General features: G+C 47.5%; 1 protein-coding gene across 1 annotated transcript; it reads left to right on the forward strand.

Moving 5' to 3' along the window:
* Nucleotides 1-12311: 12311 nt before the first annotated feature.
* LOC306815827 (olfactory receptor 14J1-like) lies at nt 12312-14309 on the forward strand (the record flags this gene model as incomplete). Its single annotated transcript, XM_079332356.1, has 2 exons — nt 12312-12549; nt 13354-14309. The coding sequence occupies exon 2, from the start codon at nt 13377-13379 to the stop codon at nt 14307-14309; it is 933 nt and encodes a 310-aa protein (XP_079188482.1). The 5' UTR covers nt 12312-12549; nt 13354-13376.
* Between the last annotated feature and the right edge of the window lie 9195 nt (nt 14310-23504).

Here is a 23504-nt window from a genome sequence, read left to right on the forward strand (position 1 = left end):
TGGGATCCTGACTTTGGACGCTAGTCCGCAGGTTCCCCGGGCCCTGAATAAAGCACCGCATAAACTAACTCTGTTAGTTTGTGTTCTGTTTAGGGCATCGGGCAACAGCAGTCCATTGGACAAAAGGAGAAAACATCTCTTGTCACATAGCATGAGAACTGTTTCTCAGTCAACACCAGGTACTAATCTCTATTTATTAATTCCTTTCTGTTTACCAGAAAGTTATCATCCTGGGAAAGGCTCAGGCCGGAGCTTAGAAACTGTCTCAGCCTGGGAAAAGTTTCCCAGCCTGAGAAAAGAGAAAAAGAGCTCAGAGCCTGAAAAAGGCCTAGCAAACCTTGCCTGGACCTTCAGTGGTGCCCATGTTGCTGTGACTGAATCCCCTCTCTTGGGGCCCTATGTTGCCCGACAGAGAGACACGAAACAACTAGGTTGTTTAGTGCAGTGCTTTATTGAGGGCCCTGGGGTCTGAGGACTAGCGTCCAAAGTCAGAGCCCACAGTTTCCCTTTTTCGTCAGGTTTTTATATCCTTTTACAAAGTGGTCTACATACAGAAGTACACATTCTTCAAGACAATACAGTTACATAAATCTTGTAGATATTACTTCTAAAAGTCATAAATTCTACATGCTTGTCTACTCAAAACTGTAGGCTACCCCCCTTTAATCCCCCTTGCTTGTCTTCCCACCACCAGAACCCTTTATCATTGATTATACATTAACCTTTATCGTTTATTATTTCATTGTGTTCTGCATGCTCTACTAGATCCTTTAGTTATTAGTTTGTGGTTCTTAGTACATTCCCAGGCCTGTTTCCCAGGCCTGTTTCCCAGGGCCTACTTGTGAACTGCTGCTTTCTAAGCCTTATCATAACTACTGCTATTGCTATATCTACATTAGTTCTTTTTCTCGTTATTTCGGTATCAACTCCCCCCTTTTTAGCATTCTTCAGATTTTCTGCAAGGATGCTCAGTTCTTCAAGTAATGGTTTCTAAGTAGGATGGTGGGTCTTCTCTTTGAATTGGTAGGATTACTTCTTTCCGGGTTAGTGCTCTCATGACACGTCGAGTATGAGTTCCTTCTCTGGCAGTCATTCCTAAAAGACATTTATACATAATCATGCAGACTACAATAATCAGCACAATCATTATTACATATTGTACAATTGATGATATCCAACCAGAGACCTGGATTCCTAGGGAGCTAAATAGTGCTCCTACCCAATTATGTTCAGCTTCTTCCTGGACTTCATTCACTTTTGTTTTAATTTGTTCCAATTGACTTATGTCCTTTTCTACTTCTTCTGTGACATTTGGGATATGTACACAGCAATGATCAACCTTTCCTTGGAGGTATCCACAGACTCCGTGTTCTTTTAATAAGAGCAAATCTAATGCCATTCTATTTTGGACTGTCATTCTTGTTGTTGATTGCAACTGTAAGTTTAGATCCCTAAATCCTTTCTTTGTAACTGCGGCTAACCTCTCAGTTTGTCCCAATAATTTGTACAGCATCTCCCGGTTTCTATATGTAGAAATTTGTGCAAACAGGGATTCCAGTACCCATCCAAATTTAACTCCTGATGAGGGTTCATGCCATTCATCTTCATCTCCCAGTCCTAGTTCTTCTGCCACCTCATTTGTTTCTCTCTTTGTTCGTGACTGTATTTCTTTTTGTGCTAATTTAGACTGTTTCCAGAAAGGGCAGAGCGTAGGGACCCCTAACGTAATCTGCGTGACTGGGCCGTTAATGGGCATATGGGTAGTCCATTGTCCGTGCCCCATTACCCACACCGAATGCCCTGGACTCCTGACGGTAGTCGCCTGACAATCTTTCCAAGCCCCCTTTATTTCACCTGTTATTGTATGATTATATCTTTGACATTCACAGCCCCATTTTAGTAGTATCCGGACTGGCACTAAACCAATTTGGGATTCAGGGGTATCACATGTGATGATTTTGCTACAATTCCAGCTAGGTGTGGGGGTCATTCGATCCTGTCTTACTACTTCAGTCCCTAACATTCCTAAATGTTCTTGTTCCCTTTGGCCTGACCATTTGATACACCAATGTACTGGTCCTATGTAGCTGTAAGATTCTAACAAGCTGGGACCCCAAATCGTTTTCCACTGTTCCCATTCTTCCCTCCCTTCTTGACATACTATCTCATAAGAATATTCAGTGACTGGTTTTTGTCTTTTATTCCTTATGTCATAAGAATACCATCCTACATCCTTGATTCGCCCAATTTTTGAATAAACTGCATTTGGTAATTTTAGGCATTCACTCCTTCGTCCTGGCGATGACCATTGCCCTTGAACTGTATAGGTTTAGTCTATCATCTTAGTATGATTCTGCATCACTTTATTACATCTTTTTGTCCCATTTATGGTTACTGGAGGCATTTCCCCAACGGGAATGATGCCCCATGGTATTGGATCTCCCGCCGCTTTAGGTAAAGGTAAACATGCAGTGATGGACGTAGTATTTTGTACTTGCCCAAAATCTCTAACTAATCCCACTATTAAGTTTTCTTGTCCCAATTCTTGTTGTGTTTTTCGAACTTCTGTCACCTGTCGTACTCTCCTATTCTCTTTTAGAATATCTACATTTATTTTTCCATAGTCAAAACTTTCTCTAATCCACACAATGCATGAGAATTGTCCTACCTGATCACCTTGCACATGAGATGTCATCAATGTGGTGCTACCTCTTTGCTGTTCCATATCCCAAAGTGTCACAATCCCTTCTGTAAATACTTCGTCTGTGGTGATTTGTTTCCAGGCTGCATTTACTTCCTTTAATCCAGCTCTCTGGTTGTTAGAAAACAGACAGGTTAAATTTACTCCCGCACCTTCCGGCACTATTACATCTGGCTCTGAAACTATGATTTTAACAAACGATTCTCCCACCTGCATTATGCAGACTAATGTTAAAAGAACTAAGGCCTTGTCCTGAACACCATTTTTGTTGCTGACAGAGGCTGTACTTCCCATCTTGACGGGACCTTCTTGATTTGAGTGTAGTGAATCCAATTTTCAATCCCTTGGACTTTCACTGCCGTGTATGTAGTCATGATCACCTGATGAGGACCGCCCCATACTTCTTTCAAGGGTTCCGTATTCCAGTTCTTCACATATACTTGATCTCCTGGCTGGATGTCATGGACAAGATTTTCCAAGGGCAGAGGCCGGTTCCACTGCAATGCTCCTCGCAGCGTTGTAAGGACTCTATTTAGAGACAAAATGTAACTCAGCAATACTTGATCTCCTATTAAGTGAGGGTCCCCTTTGTAGGTTGCAGCATGATATGGCTTGCCATACAAAATTTCGTATGGACTTACTCCTATCTTTTCTCTGGGTTTAATCCTGATTCTTAGCAAGACTAGAGGTAGTGCCTGAGGCCACTGTATCTTCGCTTCCTGACAAATTTTCTTAATCTGCCCTTTTAATGTCTGATTCATCCGTTCTACCTGGCCACTAGATTGTGGTCTCCAGGGCGTATGGTGATCCCAAGCTATCTCTAATACTCTGACTACCTCTTGGACTACTCCATCTACAAAGTGAGGTCCCCTATCTGAGGATATTCCTAATGGGATCCCAAATCTAGGAATGATTTCTCGTAGTAAGGTTTTAAGCAAGTCAAAAAGTTTGTGCCTTGTAAGTGTGTATCCCGATCGTGTGTCAATGATCACGATATGGGATAAGAAATAAAATGTTATGGGTTATGTTTTGACTAGCTCCTCTCCCTACCCCCCACCATGAAGCTGCTGGCCCCTCCCCCGGGCTGTTTTATCTAGCCAGGTGTTTTTTTGGCTTTTGGGGCTTTTTAGCTACTGCTTTCGCTGCTCGCTCGCTGCTGCTTTAGCTGCTGCTTCAGCTGCCCCCCTGCCCCCCTCCCCTCCGCTGCTTCAGCTGCTTTTTCCCCCCCCAGCTGCCTAAACTGCCCCTCTCCCTTTCCCCCCCCACCCCCATCCCTAAAATTTGCACTGGCTCCAAAAGAAACAAATCTAAACTTCGAAGACCACCTCTAGAAGTCTGCCAAAAAAGCTCTGCTGCCCTTCCCGGTGAAAATCTGCCAAGTTCATCTCAATCTGAGTCTGTGCTAGGAAGTGTTTCTTTTGTATTTTGTTAATAAAAAGTTTTTTCCACTTTCCCCTGAAAAAAATTCTTTCCAAGCTTAATGAAGGAAGAAATTGTAAGGGGGGAAGGAAACCCTTTAAAGATCTTTTTTCCTAAAATTTGTCCCAAACTTGGACATAAGGTTTTAATTACTTCCTTTGCCTGGTTAGCCCTGCATGGGAAAGCTTCCGGCCACCCTGAAAAAGTACACACATACACCAGTAAATAACGGTACCCTTGTGCTTTTGGTAGCTCTGAGAAATCTATTTGCCAATAGTCTCCTGGTTGCGGCCCTACTTGTAACTTTCCTAGTTGTATTTGCCTTCGTGTCACTGGGTTATTTTTAATACAGACTGGACACGTGGCGTTAATCCATTTTGCCATTGTTAACATCTGGTTGGAAATCACCTCGTTTTAAAAATTGTACCAATGCGTCTGCTCCCCAATGGCACTTGTTATGTTTGATTTCTAAAACTGTTTTCATTACCTTTGTTGGCAATACAACCTGACCTACAGCTGTGACATACCATCCTTTTTCATTCTTCTGGGCCTGGAGAAATTGAGCAAGTTTCTCATCTTCATGTGTATACCATGGTCTCTGCTCAAGAAAAGAAGTGGCAGGGTTAAATCACGCTGGTAATAAAGCTAATTGTGTCCATACCTCTAAGGCAACCTGAGAGTTTGGCAACTCTGTCAGCCAACTGGTTTCCTTGGAACGCTTTTCCTTCTTCATTTTGATGTCCTCTTACATGCATCACTGCTACTGCCTGAGGTTTATGCACTGCTTCCAATAGTGCTAATATTTGTTCTTTGTGCTTAATTTCTGATCCTTGAGAATTTAACAGTCCTTTTTCTTTCCACAGAGCTCCATGTACATGTATTACTCCAAAGGCATATTTTGAATCAGTCCAAATGTTTACTCTTTTCCCTTGACTCAATTCTAAGGCTCTTACCAGAGCTTGTATCTCGGCTTTCTGGGTTGAAGTTCCCGGGGTTAAAGCTCGAGATTCTATTATTTGTGTCAAAGTCACTACTACGTATCCTGCATACCTGGTTCCGTTTTCCACAAAGCTGGATCCATCTGTAAACAGTTCCCATTCCGGATTTTCCAAAGGCTCATCTTTCAGGTCTTTCCGGCTGGCATACACCTGTTCAATGATTTCCACGCAATCGTGCGTCAATTCGCCTCCTTCTCCCTGGCTGCTGCTCCTAAGAAATTCTGCTGGATTAAGATGATTGGTTATTTTTAATTCAATGTCGTCCTGTTCTCAGAGAAGTGCCTGGTATTGTAACATGCGGATTGACGAGAGCCAATGCCCCCCTTTTTGTTCCAAAACTGCAATGACCATGTGGGGAACAAATACTTCCATCCTTTTTCCCAGAGTCAATTTTCTGGCTTCCCGAATTAGAAGCACTGTTGCTGCCACAGCTCTAAGACAACCTGGCCATCCGGCGCTCACAGTGTCTAGCTGCTTTGAGAAGTACCCCACCGGGCGCTTCCATGAGCCCAGTTTTTGGGTGAGAACCCCTATTTCCAGTCTCTGTCTCTCATTTACGTATAGTTGAAAAGGTTTTGTAAGATCTAGCAATCCTGGTGCTGGGGCTTCCTTTAAGGCTTGTTTCAGACTCTGGAATGCCTTTTCTTGCGTTTGTCCCCACTGAAACACAGGGCTTTTGGCTGCCTCATACAGGGGTTTTGCTTTTAGTCCAAATTCCGGGATCCACAAGCGGTACTACCCTACCATGCCCAAAAAGGATCTTAACTCTTGTGGATTTCGTGGTGTGGGTATGGTGCAAATTGCTTGTATTTGATAAATTCCTAACTTTTGCACCCCTTGTGAAATTTCACAGCCTAGGTAAATTACTTGGGCTCTTACCAGCTGAGCTTTTTCTTTCAATACTCGGTATCCAGCTTGTCCCAACATATTAAGTAATCCAATAGTGAGTCTGAGGCAAACATCCTTTTCTGTGGAGGCTATAAAGATGTCATCAACATATTGTAGGAGAACATATAAGAAAGGTGATTCTTTTACCTGAGTCGTCTTTCATTCTTCTAACTCTCGAGCCAATTGATTTCCAAAAATAGTTGGTGAGTTTTTGAATCCTTGTGGTAGACGCGTCCAGGTGAGCTGCTTCTTGCGTCCCGTGTCTGGGTTCTCCCACTCAAAGGCAAAGTATCTCCTACTTTCAAGTGCCAAGGGGATACAGAAAAATGCATCTTTCAAATCAATCACTGTGAACCACTTAAACTTTTCCGACACAGCTGTCAACAATGTATACGGATTAGCTACTATTGGGTGTATATCTTTAGTGATGTTATTAATTGCTCTTAAATCTTGAACTAATCTATACTTACCATTTGGCTTTCTGACTGGGAATATTGGAGTATTGAATTCTGACTCACATTCCTGTAAAATTCCCAAGCTAAGAAATTGTTCAATCATGGGTGCTATTCCTATTCGTGCTTCCAATTTCAAAGGATATTGTCTTACCCTTACTGGGGAGGCTCCTTCCTTTAGTTCTATTACAACCGGTTGTGCTGCTTTTGATTTTCCAGGTACTCCTGTTTCCCATACCCATGGTACTACAGCTTGCTCTATTTCTTGTGGTATTTCTGCTGCTTTAGCTTCTTTTACTACGAACAACTTAGCAATATTCTCCTCAGGAAATTCCAATCTTACTCTACCTTTTTCAAATATTATCTTTGCTTCTAACATTGACAGTAGATCCCTCCCGAATAGCGATTCTGGGCTATTTGGCATATATAAAAATTGATGGTCAAATTCTTTCCCCTTAAATTTTTTATCTAATGGTCGCAAAAACGTTCGTTCCTCAACTTATCCTGTAACCCCCACTACTTGGATAGTAGAATCACTCAAAGGTCCTAGCTTAGTGTTAACAGCTGAGTATGATGCCCCCGTATCTACTTTAAATTCTAACAGTTCCCCATCTACTTCCATTACTACTTTCAGGTCCTCATCTAGTCAACTTGAATTTTGATAATTCCCCATCATAAGGGCTTGGGCGACACCTTGGGGATTTCCCGGGAAAGCACCTGTATTATTCGTCATTCCCTGATTTCCATCCCCACTAGCTATAATTCCTCCTCCAAAACCCATTCCTTGGTTGAGAGGACACTCATTTTTCCAATGTCCTCTATTTTTACATAGAGCACATTGATCTATCCCTAGCTGCATTCTTCCTCTTCCCAAATTCAATTGACCCATAAGTCCTCCCGCACCCATCGGCCTCCCCCCCCTTGCTATCCCTTTTCCCCCTCTTAGTCCATGTCATTGGCTCCCTCCTCTCATATTATTTCCAGCCGCTTGCTGTAACACTGCTAACATAGTAGCCTGTTGTTTCCTGGTCGTTTCTTTTTCCCTAATATTATATACCTTCCACGCAACTTCCAAAAGTTTATCTAAATTCCGAGTATCTTCTCCGTCCAATTTCTGTAATTTCTTTCTAATATCTTCCTGGGACTGCCCCATAAAAATTAATGCTAGCTGTAATTTTCCCGACTCTCCTTCAACTTCTAAATTAGTGTATCTACGAACTGTCTCCTTAAGCTGCTCTAAAAAGGTTGATGGAGACTCATTCTTTTCCTGCCTGACCGAATACAACTTAGACCAATTCAAAGTTTTTGGTATTCCATTCCGTATTCCTTCTGTTAACAATTCCTGATAAGTTTTAAGTCTCCGATACCCGCCCGTCGATTTGGGATCCCACTCCGGATCTTCCCTAGGTACTAAATCATTTACTGTACCATCCACAAGCTGTAACCTAATAATTTCTGGTGCTTTCTCTGTCATAGCTTTAAACACCATTTCCTTTTCAGTAGAATCCATTATTGTGTCTAACAAAACTTGTAAATCATTCCAATCCGGGTTCTGAGTCTTAATTACCATTTTTACCACCCGCACAGTCCATTCAGGATCCTCCCGATATGCCCCCGCTGATTGTTTCCAAATTAGTAAATAATTCAGAGAAAAGGGAACTTTCACTATGACTCGTTCCCCATGCAGCCCGACTGCTTCACGCAGCGGAACCATTAAATGAGCACCTTTTTCCTTTTTCTTTCTTTCTACCTCCCATCGCCCTCTCCGAGTTCTTTCACATAAGGGGGTTCATGGTGTATCTGCGGTTTCTACTTTTGCTTCCCGATCCTCCTTTTCTACCTCTGGCATACTTTCTCCAAAGTCACGTTCCTCCATCGGAGGAGCACTAGGGGCTACCAACAAAGAAACATCCTCCTCAGGTTCTGAAAACCTAACCGAGCATTCCTTCTCCTTCTGCCATCCCTTACATCCTTCACAATTCACCTTTAATGTTTTCAAAACCATGATCCCACACTCCTTTTGCCACTCCAGTTTATCTTTCAAATAATAAAAGAGGTCTAAATATGGTATTTCATCCCATTTTTCATTACTTTGTAGGAAATGCATCAAAGGTGTAATAATGTCAGGATTCAGTGTACCATTCCTAGGCCATTGCATACCATCGGGTTCATATAAAGGCCACACATTATTACAAAAATCAATCAATTTTTTTTACTTAATTCTTGACCAAAATTCCCCACATTCCAATGTTGTAATAAACAGCCCAAAGGCGAATCGTCTGGGATTTCTATCCCGGAACTTGCTAGAGTTTTAAACGTTTTCAAAGGCATCATTCCCAACAGAATAGACAGGAAAAGAAAGAAAATATATGCAAATAGAAAGATAGACCAACCAAACAACCAACTTGTCACCCTCCGACGCCGCGGGGGAACAAGTGCCAGACCAGCGAAGCTTTCGCCGCGTCTTACAGCCGGCGCCTAGGCTTTACCCAAGACGTCTTTAGCCCAACCCGGCGGAGCCTATGCTTCGTCTTTCGGGCAGGCACCCAATACCAGAGAATAAAGCACCTTTGGGCTTACCTCCTGCCGTTGTCCGACAGGTGCAAGGTTGGGCAGGAACCGATGACTCCCCGAGAATCACTCGGTGCCGGCGTGGAGTGGATCAGGACACGAACCGCCCCAGCAGCCCTCGGAGTCCTGCCGCAGTCGCCAGAAAACTGTTGCCCGACAGAGAGACACGAAACAACTAGGTTGTTTAGTGTGGTGCTTTATTGAGGGCCCTGGGGTCTGAGGACTAGCGTCCAAAGTCAGAGCCCGCAGTTCCCCTTTTTCATCAGGTTTTTATATCCTTTTACAAAGTGGTCTACATACAGAAGTACACATTCTTCAAGACAATACAGTTACATAAATCTTGTAGATATTACTTCTAAAAGTCATAAATTCTACATGCTTGTCTACTCAAAACTGTAGGCTACCCCCCTTTAATCCCCCTTGCTTGTCTTCCCACCACCAGAACCCTTTATCATTGATTATACATTAACCTTTATCGTTTATTATTTCATTGTGTTCTGCATGCTCTACTAGATCCTTTAGTTATTAGTTTGTGGTTCTTAGTACATTCCCAGGCCTGTTTCCCAGGCCTGTTTCCCAGGGCCTGCTTGTGAACTGCTGCTTTCTAAGCCTTATCATAACTACTGCTATTGCTATATCTACATTAGTTCTTTTTCTCATTATTTCGGTATCAATTGGGGCTCATGCCCACGGAGTTTTTCTCTCTTCAGGTTTCAGAGGGCACAGCCTCCTTTTATCCTAAACTCCCAGCTGGATGTTGCCCTCTTCCTTTCCCCATTGGCTGAAGTAATAGGAAGGTACAGCCTCCCCAAACCTGCTGTTCTATATCGCCCCTTGAACCTGGCATTTCCCCCCAAAATTCAGAAGTTCAGCCTTGTACAGACCCTTGTCTGCTTCAGGAGACAAACTGTCTGGGCCCAGTAACAAACCTGCTGCCCAAAGTCAGTAGAAACCTTATGATCTATTTCAAAGACCTTAACACCCCATCCCTTCACCCATCAAATTATTTGTAAAGACATTAGCACTTTCCTCTCAGACTGAGGTTTCCTGTGCTGCTGACAGTCTTTTAAAGCCAGCCTTCAGCCTGACCTCTCTGCCGTTGTAGTTCCATGGAAGGAGGTTGTTGTCTCTTCCCCCTTCCATGGGCAGGCCAGTGTTCAGCCATCTCCAGGACAGCAGGACCCCACCCCACAGCACTGTGCCCTGGGAAGACAAAAACCATCACTCCAAATGTCCCCCATTCTCCTTCTTGGCCCTGGCTGTGGGGTCTGCTGCTGGTGGCCACAGGAAAAAGGTGACACTGTGGGGCCACATGGAACCAAGGGTTCATTGTGACACAGCAGGGCCATGTGAAGCCAAGGAACCATTGTGACACTGCAGATGCAAGGAGAATATTGTGACACTACAGAAACTCATGGAACCAAGGGGCCATTGTGACATTGTGGGGCCTCATGAAACCTACGGGGCATTGTGACACTGCACAGCCTTGTGGAACCATGAAGACACTGTGGTGACACTGTGGGACCACATGGAACCAAGGATTCCTTTCTGATTCTGAGGAACCTCATGGAACCAAGGGTCCATTGTGAGACTTTGAAACTACAGAAATCATTTTTAGAGTACTGAATGTCAAGGAACCAAAAGTCCACCTGACAGATTAAAGTCTCATGGAACCAAAAAGAGCATTGTGACACTGTAAGGCCCCATGGAACCACATATCCATTGGGAAAGTACGGAACCTCATGGAACCAAGAGTCCATGGTGACACAGCAATGACTTGTGGAACCAAGGAGTGCAAAGGTCTCAAACATTCCTTGCAGGGCTCTGTCTTGGAGAAGGGGAACCTCCTTGGTGGCACCTTGGGTTTAGCACACACCTGAGGAGTCTGTCTCTTTTCGACGGGGAAAATTAAAAGTTTTGGATTACTTAAAATAACCAAGAAAACGTCTTTTAGTCTGACTGCAGTCAGTTATCCAGCAAAGCAGGTCCCAGGTGAATGAGGACAGATAACATGGGGTTGGGGAATGTGGAGCAAGATTGTCCACAGTGGATCAGACCTCAAGACACAGCTTCTCTGAGCAGGACAGACCTCCTGAGGAGAGAACATGGACTCTATACCAATCACAGAATGCTGCATCACCTCTGCTCTAAAGAGAACAGTAATAAAATATACTCCTTAAGTCAGGAATGTGAATTTCTTAGAAGCTCTTTGAAATATTTCTTCATAACAGTATCAGGATACCTCCCTAATGTAGTGCACCAGACCAGAGGGAAATCAAGGCAGGACTTGCTTTGTCAGGACTTGCTTGATCCCAGTGAGTCTCGTGGTGCCTTTGGTGCTGAGACCTTGAACCTCAGGGCCTGAGAGGAGATTGCACAAACCTTTCCAGGAATCAAAATCAGAAGAAAAACCCAAAGCATCTCAGAGCATAAATGGGTCCCTCTGAGGTCCATCCGCAACACAGGCTCCTCATGAACTCCTTGAAGGAGAGAATTGGAGGCCATGATTGCACAAATTTTTTTCAGAGACTCAAAGAAAGGAAAAATAAAAGTACCCTGAAAAACTGAAGTACCTTGAAGCATTAATGAGCCCCACTGAGTCTTGTTACTGACAAAGGATCTCAAGAGACTAATTAATACAAATAATTGGAGGTCATGATTGCACAAAGCTTTCAGACACTCCAAGGCAAAAGCAAAAACCAAAAAAACCAAAGTCCTTTGAAAAACCTGCAGTCCCTGGGAGCATGAAGGAGCCCCCCAGGGCAATTCCTGACCAAGGCTCCCCAGGGACTGGTCTCAGCAGATCCTTGAGGCCACTGGGATGTGGGGGGATGCTGAGGGCAGGACAAGGGGTGACAGTGCCCAGCCTTGCTGGGGCTGTGCCAGGAGGCCCCAGTGGCTCAGGGCAAGGTGTCTCCTCCCAGCCCTTGGTGGCACAGACCCTGCTGTGCCCCAGGGCACCAAGGCTTGACTTCTCTTTGCCCCCACCTGTCACCTCTGCCTCCAATACTCAACTCTGATTGTGGCTTGGGGACACTTTTTCAGTTGTGTCCCTCTGTGGGACCCATTAAAACTTGAAGAAACTTTGGAGTTTGATTCTGACTTGGAGTTCTTGAGAGGTTTCTCCAGCTCCCTCTCAGGGACTGATGTTCAGGGCTCCAGCATAAACCTCAAGAGGGTCATTAAAAGTCCTTGTGCTGTGTCTGTGCTGCTCAGCTGGGCTGCGCTCCTGGTACAGATAGCCATCCTAGCTATTAAGAAAAGCTTCAAAAGCACATTTCTCTAGATGAGCAGCTCTTTTCCCAGCCCAGCAGGGCTGGGGCACAGCTTGCAGAAACCCCAGGCACAGCACAGAGGCACAGAGAGTTTCAATCAGTCAGGGCTGGGAAGATGCTCAGAAGTGACTGGGGCAGAATCACTCCCAGCCCTTGACACAGGAAGCCTCTGGCTGCAGGACAAGGCAGCTGCAGCTCTTGGAGTGATCTCCTAAAGCTGGAACATCCCAATGCCTACAGACTCTGTGAGTACATTCTCTGATTCTCTCCTGTGTAGAGCAGCCAGGGGTGCCCAGGGCTGTGCTGCAGAGCAGGGTCCTGCAGCCCAGGGCACTGTGCTGGGGCAGGGATTCTGCTGCCTGCCAGGGACAGCTCCCAGCCAGCCCTGGGAGCTGCTCACAGCACTGGGGGACAAGGTCTGGGTGGAAGGAGACAGCTGCTAAGGCTAAGAAGTGCTCTACTTGTGTGGTGAGGATGCTGCATGGTACAGGACTGAGCTCCCAGCATGACATTTAACTACAGAACATTTCCAATTAGATCATAGAGGAAGAAAAGGAAGTCAGAGGCTGCGAAAATGGAAAACTCTGCTTTTTAAATCTAGTGCTCTCGGTTGCCTGGATAGGAAATTGTGCATTGATACTCCTTTCTCACTTCAGGTTGACAAAAATAAAAAAAAAAAATTCTCTCAAGTCCAAATGAACATGGAAAAGAACCAAATCAGCACAGGGCCCCTTACAGGCAACATCAGTGCCACTTTTCCAGCCTCCTCAGGGTTACTGTGATATTGCCATCAAAGCCTGCAGACGCAGGTGCTGAGCAGTGCCCTGTGCTGGGAGGGGTCTGCAAAATAGATCTGAGCCCGCAGAGCTGGACTGGGCTCTGGCAGCACCAGCAGGGCCCAGCCCTGGGCACAGGGAACCAGCTGCTGACAGAGACAGCTCTAGGCAGCAGAACCCTGGGCAGGCAGTGGGGGAAAGTGCCACCAAATTGTGCTGGGATATTTAAAGTCCTCTCCAAACCAAACTATTTCATGACTACTTTTCTTACAGATCCCCATGCCAAGACACAGCAAATGTCCAACAGCAGCTCCATCAGCCACTTCCTCCTGCTGGCACTGGCAGACACACGGCAGCTGCAGCTCCTGCACTTCTGCCTCTTCCTGGGCATCTCCCTGGCTGCCCTCCTGGCCAACGGCCTCATCATCAGCGCCGTAGCCTGCGGCCACCACCTGCACACCCCCATGTTCTTCTTCCTGCTCAACCTGGCCCTCACTGACCTGGGCTGCATCTGCACCACTGTGCCCAAAGCCATGCACAATTCCCTTTGGGACACCAGGAACATCTCCTATACAGGATGTGCTGCACAAGTTTTCTTCATTTTTTTCTTTATGACAACAGAGTATTTCCTCCTGACCATCATGTGCTACGACCGCTACGTGTCCATCTGCAAACCCCTGTACTACGGGACCCTCCTGGGCAGCAGAGCTTGTGTCCACATGGCAGCAGCTGCCTGGGCCAGTGGCTTTCTCTATTCACTGCTGCACACAGCCAATACATTTTCCCTGCCCCTGTGCCATGGCAATGTCCTGGGCCAGTTCTTCTGTGAAATCCCCCAGATCCTCAAGCTCTCCTGCTCCAAATCCTACCTCAGAGAACTTGGGCTCCTTGCTTTTAGTGTCTGTTTGGTATTTGGTTGTTTTGTGTTCATTGTTTTCTCCTATGTGCAGATCTTCAGGGTGGTGCTGAGGATCCCCTCTGAGCAGGGACGGCACAAAGCTTTTTCCACCTGCCTCCCTCACCTGGCCATGGTCTCCCTGTTTCTCAGTACTGCCATATTTGCTCACTTGAAGCCCCCCTCAATCTCATCTGCAACCCTGGATCTGGCACTGTCAGTTCTGTACTCAGTGGTGCCTCCAGCCCTAAATCCCCTCATCTACAGCCTGAGGAACCAGGAGCTCAAGGCTGCACTGTGGACACTAATGACTGAAAGATTTCAGGAACATTGAACTGCTGGCAAATTTATGCAAATCACTTGTAATAAAAGTTATTTTTCACAGTTCTTGATGTTTTGGTTTTGGAGCTTTTTTTTTTTTTTGTTTTACTTTTCTATTATTTTCCATAAAGAAACATAATTGTTTGCGCCATTTCTCTTTTTGTTTCTCTCCACTTTCCCTGTAGCCACAGACTGTATCAACCAGGACTTGTGCTACAAGTGGTTTTAAAAGAACAAAAGGATCTCCTAGAAAAGTTTTCTCCAGCGATCTCCCTTTTGTTCCCTTCTCTGGAGGTGCAGCAGCAATGTCTGTGTGCAGAGCTGGGGCAGATCAGTGCTGGCACAGCAGCTGTGCCCAGCAGCTGCAGCACTTGGTGTTGCCAGTGCTGTTCCCCTGCCACTGCCCCACTGCCCTCCTGCCCCTCGTGTTGCTGCAGGGCCTGAGTGTTCTCGGGGCCGGGCACAGCCCTGGGGGTGGCAGTGCCGGGGCTGCAGCAGGGACAGGCCATGGGCACTGCTGGGGCAGCGCTGATGCCTCAGGGCAGGGCCTGGGGGCTCCAGGCTCCTTGGCCAGGCTCTCTCCACAACACTTGGCCAGGCCAGTGCTGAGCAGGGAAAAACCTCGAGAGCAGCCCCAGGCTGGTCGTGGGCAGGCTGGGGGCAAACAGCATGGCTGGTGATCTGCAAGACCCCTGCAAAGGGAGACCCTGCCAAGGAACAGCAGAGCAGGGGCTGATCCATCCCCACTGCACTGGACAGCCCAAGGCAGCGTCCCAGAGCGTCCTCATGCACCTGCCAACAACATTCCCCCTCTGCAGCCCTGGCCTCTCCCCAGCTCACACAGGTGCCACATCCTTGCAGGCACAGACACGGCAGCACTGGCTCAGGAGCCCCTGTTTGCACTGCACAGAGCAGGCATCAGCACCCCCATGGTGCTGCTGTGGGGAGATGGAGCTGAGTGAGCACAAATGCCATCAGTCCCTGGGGCCAGCAAGGGCTGGGGGACACAAGAGAAACCACTCAGGTTTGTCGTGGCCTCTGCAGTCAGCCAGAAAATTTGTTCCCATGAGCTGTGAGTTTCCTGTCCCACTGCAGACATGGTTGCTCCGAGCCAGGGCTGCCTGGCAGTCACTCTGAACTTTTCTGATCATTTCCTTTGATTCAGCTTTGCTTTCTTTCCTCTTTTCTGCTCCAGATTCCTTCCTGTTGCCTATCCGTGTCCCATCCTCTGTAAACAGCCCATCCCTGTTGTCCCTTTCCTCTCTGGTCCCAATCCCAATTTCAGTTCCTAAGTTGGCACCAAGGCAATATCCCTTGGGGAGCAGGATCATCCTACAAGTGCTGCAGGAATTGTCTGCAGGGTCCTGCAGTGCCTCGTGCTGCTCCCTTGTAACAGGCACCACAGGCCAGGGGGGCACACCTGGGCTTCTGTGTCTGGGTGTGGGGATCCCTGTTGTGGGCAGTGAGGAGGGGTTGGAGAGGCTCTGCAGGACTGACAGGATGGGCTTTGGGGCCATGTGGAGAAGCTGAGGGACCTGAGCTGCTGGACCTTCTGAAGAGGAGGCCCAGGGCTCATCCTGCAACTGCACCAGGGGTGGTTTCAGAGAATCACAGAATAAGCCAGGCTGGAAAAGACCTTGGAGATCATCAAGTCCAACCTGTGCCCTGACACCGCCTTGTCTACCCTGAGCCTTCACTTTTTTGGGATAAACAACCCCAGCTCCCTCAGCCACTCCTCACAGGACTTGTGTTCCAGACCCTTCACCAGCCTTGTTGCCCTTCTCTGGAAACACTCCAGCCCCTCCATGTCCTTTTTAAACTGGACACAACACTCGAGCTGCTGCCTCACCAGTGCTGAGTACAGGGGAAGAATCACTGCCCTGGTCCTGCTGGCCATACCATTCCTGACCCAGGCCAGGAGCCTTTGGCCTTCTTGGCCCCCTGGGCACACTGCTGGCTCATGTCCTGCCTTCTGTCCATCAGTGTGCCCAGGTGCCTCTCATCCTTGCTGCTGTCCGGCCACTCTGTCTCCAGCCTGGAGCACTTCAGGGCTTTTTGTGGCTAAAATGCAGGACCCAGTTCTTGGTCTTGTTAAACCTCACCTTGTTGGATTTGGGCCCTGGATGCAGTCTGTCCAGGTCCCACTGCAGAGCCCTCCTACCTTTGAGCAGAGGCACACACACCCCTAGCTTTATTGTCATCACAGTTCTGTGAGGCCCTAGAATGTCAAAATGATCTCCATGATTCCATGAGGCCTCCCAGTGTCACAAAATCCCTTTGTTTTTATGGGACCCCTTGGTGTCACAAAATCCCTGGGAACCTTGGGCCCTGCAGTGCCACAGTGAATCCTTGGTTCCATGAGGGCTCTGAATGCCACCATGAATTCCTTGGTGCTGCAGTGTAACAATGGAGCCCTGGTTGCACAAGATCCTGCAGTGTCACTAGGAACCCTTGGTTCCATAGGACACCACAGTGTCACAATTGTTCCCTTAGTTCCAAGAATCCTTGCAGTAGAACAATGGCCCCTTGATTCTATTGGACCCAGGCTCTCACAAGGCTCTCCTTGGTTCTGCAGTGGCACAATGGCCCCTTGGTTCCACAAGGACCTGCAGTGTCACAGTGGCCTCTGTGGTTCCATGAGGACCCAGAGTGTCACAATGGGCTCTTTGTTTTCATGTAGCCCCACAGTGTCACAGTGGCCCCTTGACTCTGTGGTGCCATGTTGTACACAGTGTCACTCTGGTCCTCTCAGTTCTACAAGCCCCTGCAGTGTCACAAGGGCCCCTTGCTTCCCCAGGGCCCTGCAGTGTCACAATCATCACAGAATCACCCAGGCTGGAAAAGACCTTAGAGAGAACTAAGTTCAATCTGTGACCCAACACCACCTTTTTGCCCAGACCATGGCACACAGTGCCACATCCAGTCTTTCCTGAAACACTTCCAGGGATAGGGACTCACCCACCTCCCTGGGCAGCCCAATGCAATGCCCAATCACCATTTTTGTGAAGACTATTTCCTAATATCCTAGCTAAACATCCCCTGGTGCACTTTCAGGTTGTGTCCTCTTTTCCTGTCACTGGTCCCTAGCAGAAGAGCCCTACCCCCACCTCACTGTGTCCTCCTGTTAGGGAGTTGCAAAAAGTGATGAGGTCTCCCCTGAGCCTCCTCCAGGATAAACATCCCCAGCTCCCTCAGCTGCTCCTCACAAAACCTGTGTTCCTGACCCCTCACCAGCCTTTTTTGCTCTTGTCTGCTCCAGCCCCTCCATGTCCTTCCTAAACTGAGGGGACTCAGAACTGGACACAGCACTCGAAGCATGACCTCATCAGTGCAGAGCCCAGGGGAAGAATCAGTGCCCTGGTCCTGCTGGCCACACCACTCCTGATCCATTGGAGTCCCAGGGCTTGGATGAGGGAAATGCTGGGAAGGGGGTGGGGACAAAGTGTTATTGATTGTCATCCATGAATGGCCTTGATTTTCATATCTATTCTGACTGCATTAGAAGGTGCTGGATGTCAATATCAATTGGATGTTGCTGACATCCATCTCTAAACAGGAAAAAAACTGTAACAGGATAAACTAGTTTTATCTGCTTTGTTTTCACTATAGTATATTCACTTGGAATTCACTTCTGAAATCTGATTAGCCACAGAAGAATTGGAAACTGAAATTATTCCCAGGGGCTTTTCTTGTTTGGGTGTTTTGAACAAATGTTTATGAGCTTTTCTCCCTGAATTCTTGAACTGAATAGCTCAGGAAAGAAGAGGCCTCTTGGGCAGTAAAATTCATCAGGAACCTCCAAGTGGCTGAGGATCCATCCTCATCAGAGCAGGAATGAACAGAAATGGGCACAGCTTTGTGGCTGCCCCAGCTCTGGGATGGGCCCTGGGCCTGGAGCAGGAGCAGCTCTGGAGGGCCCCAAGGCCGGGGCTGTTGTGCTGGCCTGGGCAGATGGGATGGCAGGAGGGGCTGCAGAGCTCTCAGGAGCTCAGGGAGAGGGGAGCAGGGCACCCAGGGAGCCTCCTTTTGCCTTGGCCAAGCACCTTGCCCATGGCTGGGGCTGAGTCCTGTCTGAGCTGCAGCTGCTTCTGTGCCCTTGCCAGGGGCTGAGGCTGTGGGGTTTTTCAATACGAAAGAAAAGTGCAAAGCCCAAATGTTTTGGAATGAGATAAGAGGTGTCCACTCATGGGCCTTGCCAGCCAGACCTGTCTCTCCTGACACCTTTTATCTGGGGATGTTGGGGGTTGAATGGTTTTCTATTACTGTGTCAATTAAAAGGATTTTTCCCATTATCATGCCAATGGAGCTGGCCATGTTACACCCAGGATCTCTGATGACTCCAGACAAAAGGGGTTGGTTGCAGCAGCAACCAGAGGGGCCTCTCGTGCTTCTGGAGGGGACTCGTGTTTCTGGCGAGCTCGGAGGAGGGCGCCCCGACTGCAGGCCCTGCTGTGGAACACAGGAGAGCCAGACTCTCTACGATCACCTGCCCTGCTTCTGCCCCATGCCAGCCTCCTGCCTCTGCGGACACAGCTGATCACCTGGACACACACGGTGAGCGAGGAGCCGCCGCTCCAGCCTGTTCCCACCCGAGACCGGCGTGGCCGCTGCCATCCTTCCCGCCTCCGCTCCCGCCTGCCCTCTGCAGCTCCGTGTTTTGTTTCAGCTGCAGGGCTGGGACCAAGCAGAGAGACAGCGTGCTTGCATCTAAAGGCGGGACTGAAACCAAGTTATCTCTTCTGTTCTGTTAGTAATTTTAAAAACTGCTGTTGTTTCTGCTTGTAAAGTTAGATATATTAGTAAAAGAGCTGTTATTCCCACCCCCCTTATCTCTGCCTCAGAGTCCTTGATTCAAACAATTATAATACTTGGGGGGAGTGGAACTAAAGTCTCTATTTCAAAGGGAAACTTTTGCCTTTACTGGCAGACACCTGTCCTTTCAAACTAGGACAGATTTTGGCCCCCAGACGTGGGACAGAGGGTACTGAGTTGATAGTTAAGACAGGAATAACAGCTCTCTTAAGTGGCAACATGTTGTCTGGTTTAATCTGGTTTAGGTTCCATGTGGTCACAGCCATCTCCCTCCCATTTGCAAGCCCTTATTTGAATTTGGGACCCCTCACCAAAGTTACTGTAGCTATTATCCGATTTGTTTGGTGGATTGATTATGTCAGGAATTCATGAGTTTTTAATTTTTTCTGGGAAGCGGTTGCATGGATCTGGAGCTATCGTACTCTTAACTGCGTGTCTCTGATGTTCTTTCAGTAATGGTACTTACTGTGAGGTAACGAGTGCAAGGGAAATTTTCTCCCAACCTATGACCCAGTTTTTGAGGCTACCCCACCAGTTCTCAAGGATTTAAGATCTGCTTTAATTGCTAGTGTTATTAATCAGTGGCTGGTGTTGCTGATAGGCCTGTTCTACTTAGCATTCAGAAACAAGGGAATATTGGCTTGGACAACAACTCTGATACCTGCCCCAGGGACTAGGGATGTTGCCCCAGAACCTGCCTCTGTCCCAGGGACTAGGAATGCTGCCCCAGAGCCTGATGCTGCCCCACAGCCCACCGCAGAAATGAACCACCCAGAGTGGGTGGGGGCTCTAGTGAAGGATATAGGCCAAATGTTGAAGGAGCAAAGCCAGATATTGAAGGAACACAGCCACAGCCAGATGATGAAGAAGCACTTTTCTCCAGATGGTGAGAAACCCTCCCCCTGCCATAAAGAGGGAGAGTCAGATGGTGCTGCAGTGGAACCCATAGATGTTGTACCTTTCTAGGTTCCAGCTGGATCACAGAAGCAGCCACAGCCAGCTGCAGTTGCCCCTGTGGAAACTAGGAAATCTAAGATTAAAACGAGGCACCTAGATAATGGGGATCAGCAAGGAGGGTCCTCACAACCAGCAAGGGAGCCAGAGGTTGAGATTGTCACCGAGTCCCTCTCATACGATAGTCTCTGTAACCTGCGTAAAGACATTGCTCGGCGGGGCCGTGAGCCTTTTACAACTTGGTTACTCCGGGTCTGGGACCTTACGGGAACAGGTGTTCAACTGGATGGAACTGAGGCCAGGAATTTGGGATCCTTGGCCCAGGATTCAGGTGTGGACCAGGTATTCGTAAGGGAGCAAGGCCTCCTTTCCCTCTGGGACCGCCTTTTAATGAGTGTGAGAGAGAAGTTTGTACACAGAGAGAGAATGCAGGAGCACCACTGTAGGATGCGCTGGAATACCCTTGAGGAAGAGATCCAGCAACTGAGAGAAGTAGCAGTATTAGAAGTACTCTTTGGGAGGGATGGACAGCATGACAATGACCCTGACAAGGTCAAGTGCACAGGGCAGATGCTGTGGAATTTGGCAACCTTGGGGCCATCTCAATATACCACCTACACAGCAATGATTAATGCTGATAACCATCCAGAGACAGTGTGTTCTGTTGCCAACAAACTCAGAAATTTTGAGAGTATGATGAATGGCCCAATGCAGGCTAATGTCTCTGCCGTGGCCAGGGATCTCCAACAGGTCGAAGATAGGATGAGGGATATGAGGGAGGAGATGAGGGAGGAAATGAGGGAGGTGAGGGAGGAGGTGAGGGAGGAGGTGAGGAAGATCACTGTAGCACCAGTACAAGTCAAAGGCCCCCAAGTCAGAGCTTCACGTCCCCCAGCTAGGGAGAGAGGGTACACCTCATGAGCTGACCTGTGGTTTTTCCTGCGAGACCATGGGGAAGACATGGGAAAATGGGATGGGAAACCCACTTTTGTCCTGGCAGCACGGGTGCATCAGCTCAGGGAGGGAAATGCTAGCCGAGGGAACCACACTAAAATGAAGGTAGCCTCAACCTCCCACAAGCAAGGTGCAGAGTATTACAGAAAGGAGGATGTTTTGTCAGATCCCCTGGAAGGAACCTCCACTATTTATGCCCAGGAAAGAAATAATAACCAGGGCTAGAGGGGCCCTGCCTCTAGCCAGGGAGAGGCATGGGATGACAGGATTTATTGGATGGTGTGGGTGAGATGGCCTGACACGTCAAAGCCACAGAAACATAAAGTGTTAGTTGATACTGGTTCACAATGCACCCTGATACCATCAGAATATGTGGGGAAGGTACCTGTTTCCATTGTTGGGGTGACGGGGGGATCACAGGAATTCACTTTGCTGGAAGCTGAGATTAGCCTGACAGGGAAGGGGTGGCAGAAACATCCAATTGTAACTGGCCCAGGGGCACCGTACATTCTAGGCATAGACTTCCTCAGGAATGGCTAATACAGAGACCCAAAGAGGTTCAGGTGGGCTTTTGGAATAGCTGCTGTAGCGACAGAGAGCATTAAGCAGTTGAACACCTTGCCTGGACTGTCAGAAAACCCCTCTGCAGTAGGACTCCTGAAAGTGACTGAGCAACAGGTGCCAATTGCCACCATGACCGTGCACCGCCGGCAGTACCGGACAAATCGAGATGCTGTGATCCCCATCCACACAATGATCCGTGATCTAGAGAGCCAAGGGGTGGTCAGCAAGAGCCACTCACCCTTCAACAGTCCTATATGGCCTGTGTGGAAATCTGATGGAGAATGGAGGCTGACTGTGGACTATCATGCATTGAATGAAGTGATTCCACCAGTGAGCGCTGCCGTACCGGACATGCTGGAACTCCAGTTTGAGCTGGAGTCCAAGGCAGAAAGGTGGTTTGCCACCACTGACATTGCAAATGCATTATTCTCCATTCCTTTGGCAGCAGAGTGCAGGCCTCAGTTGGCTTTCACCTGGAGGGGCGTGCAGTACACCTGGAACCAACTGCCCCAGGGGTGGAAACACAGCCCCACCATCTGCCACGAGCTGATCCAGGCTGCACTGGAGAAGAGTGAGGCTCCAGAACATTTGCATTACATCGATGACATCATTGTGTGGGGGAACACAGCAATGGAGGTATTTGAGAAAGTGCTACAAACTGTAACTTCTTCCTATTGTATCAATAAGAAGTAGCTAGGTCTAGCATATGAGACAAGCACGAGGATCAAAAGAGTGGCTCTTTGCCTTTTCTTTATTGCATGGTGGTAGCAGGGCAAAAGAGGAAGCGCATCTCAGGTCTTGGCTTTTTCTAGGAAAGGGTCAGGGAGGGGATTTCTGGCTGTCTGCCAATAGGATAGGGACAGGAGGGACAGGTAAGACATTCCTTATACCTCTGGTATCGGATTACAACATCTCACCGTTTTTTGTTTAATTAAGTGAGGGCAAGATATTAAATTTACTTTGATTGGAATTATGATTTTGACCAACATTTGTAATTGGTGGGAGAATTAGATTGTTCTATGTTTTGCATTTCTATGCGATTGACTTCAGAGGTAGAAGGAATGATTCTAGTAGCTTTGAACACTAAGTGACGTGGGATCCTGAATGCCATTATTACAAGGAAAATAATAACAAAGAATAACAAAATTGTTTTAACAATAGAAGTCCACCACCCTGAGAACCCCCAGCCTTTAAACAGTTCATTGAACCAATTTTCTGATTTTTGTTAACAAGAAGACAACTTCGAAGGGGTTCTTTCTGGGGTTGAGTGGAGGGTAGGTTTTCTCTAAAAGGAAAAATCCATTTTAAAACACATTAAATGTCTCTGTCTGCCGGAAGGTCCTTCTTTATGAAGAATTTTCCTCTTCTTTCTGGCGGCATCTTCTTTTTGAAGCAATGGCAACTTGCTTCTCACCTTCTTCTGCTGGAGCTGGATTTTTTGGAACAAAAGGTTTTACCCACTTTTGGGGGATCTACTGAGGGCCTGAGGGAGTGGATACGCACGCATAACCCCTTCCCCAGGTTACTAGCTTATAGGGACCTTTGGTTTGAACAGGGCTTTACAGAGCTTTTGCTCTGGAGCCATCCACACAGTGGAACTGCTCTGTCTATCCAGGACCTGTTTGAGCGTCTGGTGGGCACGCTCAATCACAGCTTGACCTGTGGGGGAGTAGAGGATGCCAGTTTTATTTTCCACTCCCCACTGCTGGATAAACTCTAGGAACTCCTTGGATATGTATGCTGGGCCATTATCTGTTTTGATTTCCTTAGGGATCCCCAGCACTGAAAAGGCTTGCACTAGGTGTTGTTTAGCATGAACAGCCTTTTCTCCTGGAGCTGCAAGGGTGTCTGCCATACGGTTCCCTTCTGTGATCTCACCTGGCAAATCCGTGTGTGACCTCACATGCATCACATAGAAGGAATG

Source organism: Erithacus rubecula (assembly GCF_903797595.1).
Source record: "Erithacus rubecula genome assembly, contig: scaffold_244_arrow_ctg1, whole genome shotgun sequence".
NCBI classification, from domain to species: domain Eukaryota; kingdom Metazoa; phylum Chordata; class Aves; order Passeriformes; family Muscicapidae; genus Erithacus; species Erithacus rubecula.